Source organism: Chlorocebus sabaeus, chromosome 26 (genome assembly GCF_047675955.1).
Source record: "Chlorocebus sabaeus isolate Y175 chromosome 26, mChlSab1.0.hap1, whole genome shotgun sequence".
Taxonomy (NCBI): Eukaryota; Metazoa; Chordata; class Mammalia; order Primates; family Cercopithecidae; genus Chlorocebus; species Chlorocebus sabaeus.
The window spans coordinates 14,503,518-14,506,776 of NC_132929.1; the positions used below are offsets into that span (position 1 = coordinate 14,503,518).

The 3,259-nt window shown below is 48.1% G+C and overlaps 1 protein-coding gene across 1 annotated transcript; it reads left to right on the forward strand.

The window, feature by feature from the left end:
* Positions 1–250: 250 nt before the first annotated feature.
* Positions 251–2,205, forward strand: LINC02694 (long intergenic non-protein coding RNA 2694). Its single transcript, XM_008017092.3, is given in 2 exon segments — positions 251–382; positions 1,792–2,205. Coding segments are annotated over 2 exon segments (546 nt in total).
* Positions 2,206–3,259: the final 1,054 nt, after the last annotated feature.

The following is a 3,259-nucleotide window of genomic DNA, read 5'->3' on the forward strand; positions in this document are numbered from 1 at the left end:
ATGTCCAGGACTGGAAGAAACGCAGGGGCAGGACAACAGCACAGGCCGATGAGGAGGCTGCCCCACCGGGAGCTCTGCTGAAGGCTGCAGCCTCTTTGCTGAGAGTCAACCACTGTGCTGACTCACCATCCTTGTGGTTGAGAACCCATCAGCAAATTGGCAGCTCTGCTGAACCCTGGAGCTGCAAAATATAGGCCAGGGAACCTCAGCCGGAAGGGATTTCAGTTAGTGACAGGTTTTCTATTCTTATATGGAACTACAAGGGGCCCAAGAGGACCTGGGCATTTCCCTCTCTAGTCCCCGGAAGAACCATGAAACCAGGCCAGGAAGCAAGGCTAAGGGCAGGAGCAGTGTCTGTCTCCAGGGGTCTGTTTGGACTGCTGTAAGTCCTACCTTGCTGTCTGTTTTTTTCTGCTATAGCTGAACCTGGATCTAGCAGGGTCACCATCTGAGTCCCCTGGTGAACTTAGCTCCTGCCTCCCAGAGATCTGGAATGACCTTATTAGACACCTCCAGCAATTTCAGACTGGGGCTTCAGCCTGTATAAGTCGGGGCAAGGACTGGGGAGGCAAGAAGGTCAAGGGAGTGAGAGGTGAGAGTTACAATCCACACTGTATTTTTAATGTCAACAGCATCCCCTGGAGTACTGCAAAGCTCTAAGTCGGATGTCCCAGTGAGGGACACCACCCATCCTAGACTTTCTCCCCTGCCTGATGATCCTTCTAGCAACATCAAATCAGCACATAGCACTGTACTTGGCCATTAAGGTAGTAAATAAATGCCTGGTGAGTGTATAATAGTTTGGTAGATAGAAAGATGCCCACCCCCCTGCAAAGATGTTCACATTCTCATTCCCAGAACCTGTGAATATGCTATCTTAATAGCAAACAGGATTTTGCAAGTGTGGTTAACATTAAGGATCTTGAGATAAAGAGATTATCCTGGATTATCCAAATGGGCCCAATCTAATCCTAAAAAGCAGACAGCCTTCCCTGGGTGCAGTCTGAGACAGAAATGCATCTAGGGGAAATGGGGTCAAAGAGAGGGCCATGAGAGATGGATTCCATGCCCTGTGGCTGGTTCTGAGAGGTAGGGACTCTACATAAGGACAGAGAAAATGTCTTCTAGGAGTTCAGGGTGACCCCAGTTAGCAACCAGAAAGGACCTCAGTCTAACAATCCCACGGAACTGTCAAGACCAGAATGAGCCAAGATAAAGACTCACCCCGAGAGCTGCCTCTAAGGAATGCTGTCCTGCCGAGACATTGATTTCAGTCCTACGAGACCCGTAGGACTTCTGGCCCATAGAACTAAATGATAGTAAGTGTGTGTTTTAAGCTGTTAAAGTTTTGGTAATTTATTAAAGTAGCAACTGATAATTAATACAGATGGCTGTAAAATGGAATGTATTTTGTAATTGAACATAATTTTCTTGCCTCTGGTGTCCCTAGTTTACTTGGTGGTTGCCAGTGGTAGAGAAGTCCTTCTCCATGGTTAGCTGTGTGCTAGTGATGGGGAGGGCGTCCTTTCTCTGGTCCCAAGTGCTTCTTGGCACCCTGGGTTTACTTTTCTGCTGACGTCCCCTGGTATAGGTGTTGCTAGAGGCTGGCCTTTTTAGGAAGCACATAGAACTCTCTGCTGCTTCAAAGTCAGTCAGTGGCTCCATCCCAGGCAAGTGCTCCAGACTCATCCCATTTATTAATCATCTATTCTGTACAAGAAACTTGATGAATTTTATTTCCTTTAATTCTAACAACTATATGAATTAGGTAATGTTATCCCCATTTTATAGGGAGGAAAGCTGAGGCTCAGCGCAAGTGAACATCTCACCCAGGGTCACTAACAAGAGCTCAGGGATTGGAACCCAGGAGAAGATGCTTCCCTTCTCTTCTCCAAGAGTCCTTTTAGGGCTGGCAAGTTGATGCAAGCTGCAGCTCATGCCTTCAGACCATGCTGGGTCCAAGGAAATGCATGGATCTCCTCCATTACAAAGTTTGACTCCAAGAGAAGCCCAGAAGTGGCTTCCAGCCCCTCCTACCTGACTGTGCCCTGCCCTTCACCACTTCCTGTCTTCCTGCGACTCAGTGGCAGAGGTGTCTGTGGGGGCTGCTACCTGGGAAAGTCCACCAGGGGGAGTGCATGGCAATCTCTCCTCTCAGATCCTCTAGGGGTTCCTTTCCCCACCCAAACTAGGCCTGGAGGTTGATGTCAGTGTGGTGTGGAAGATGTTGGAGAGAAGCTGCAGGTGCCTTCTTACTAGCTCTTCCTGAAAATTTGTCTCTCCCTCTCCTTGTTAGTCTGTTTTATAACTCACACTCCAGCAGGGGGGAAGTAAAGGAACTTATCCCATTCACAGATCCTATAACCCGTGGTGTTTATTACCTCGTAGCTGGTGCAGTGTCCTTTGAGCCTGGCAGTTTGGTTTAGATTCAGGGGTCTATTCTTTGCAGTCTTTCTGGGGTTGGTAGCAGAGAAAGAGAAAACAGGTAATTCGATTACTTAGGTTCTTCGTGTGCAAAAGTTAAAGCCCTACCACAAACGTGTGAGTGGGTGTTATATTGTAATAACCTGGACACTGCCAAGACAGCTTCCTTGGGGCTTTTGTGTCCTCAGGCCCACCCGAAGATTCTCTTCTCAGTCATGTGGGATGGATTTACTTCATCCCTGGCTTGCTCTGGGCCTCAGTTTTCCTATTCTAGGGCAGAAGAAATCTGGGTCATTAAAAAAAACAAAAAACAAAAAAACAAAAAACAAAAACAAAAAAACACTCCTGATAGAAGTCGGTTGATGCTTTCGACCTGCAGCCTCCTTGAGGTTAATAGTCCAAGTAATTTCCTCAGGGGCCCTGGCTGGCCTGTTGTGAGTAGACCCATGAAGTGTCTGGATTTGCTGTGATAGGAGCCACCTCGGCTTTCTGTAGAGATAAGCCCTGCCCCTCGTTCCTACTTTGAGCTTGAAAAGTCCCTTATCCAACTTTGGAATGGGAACTATAAAGGGGTTCCTTCTGGGGTTACTCAGAAGAGGAGAATCATGCAGTCTTGGCTGAGAGACATCTGAGGTTGGTCACCTGGCACATTACCAGGGGCTCAGCCATGACCAGCCTGCAACCATCCTGCCTTTCCCCAGGGGCGGGGCTCCAGCCATGGAGGGCAGACTGGAGACTCCTTTGCCTTTCAATACTGTCTGGCCTGTCTCAGGTCCTGCACATCTTTTCTCTAATGATTTTGTGGCTGTGGTTAACTTAGCTAACCTTTCAGTGA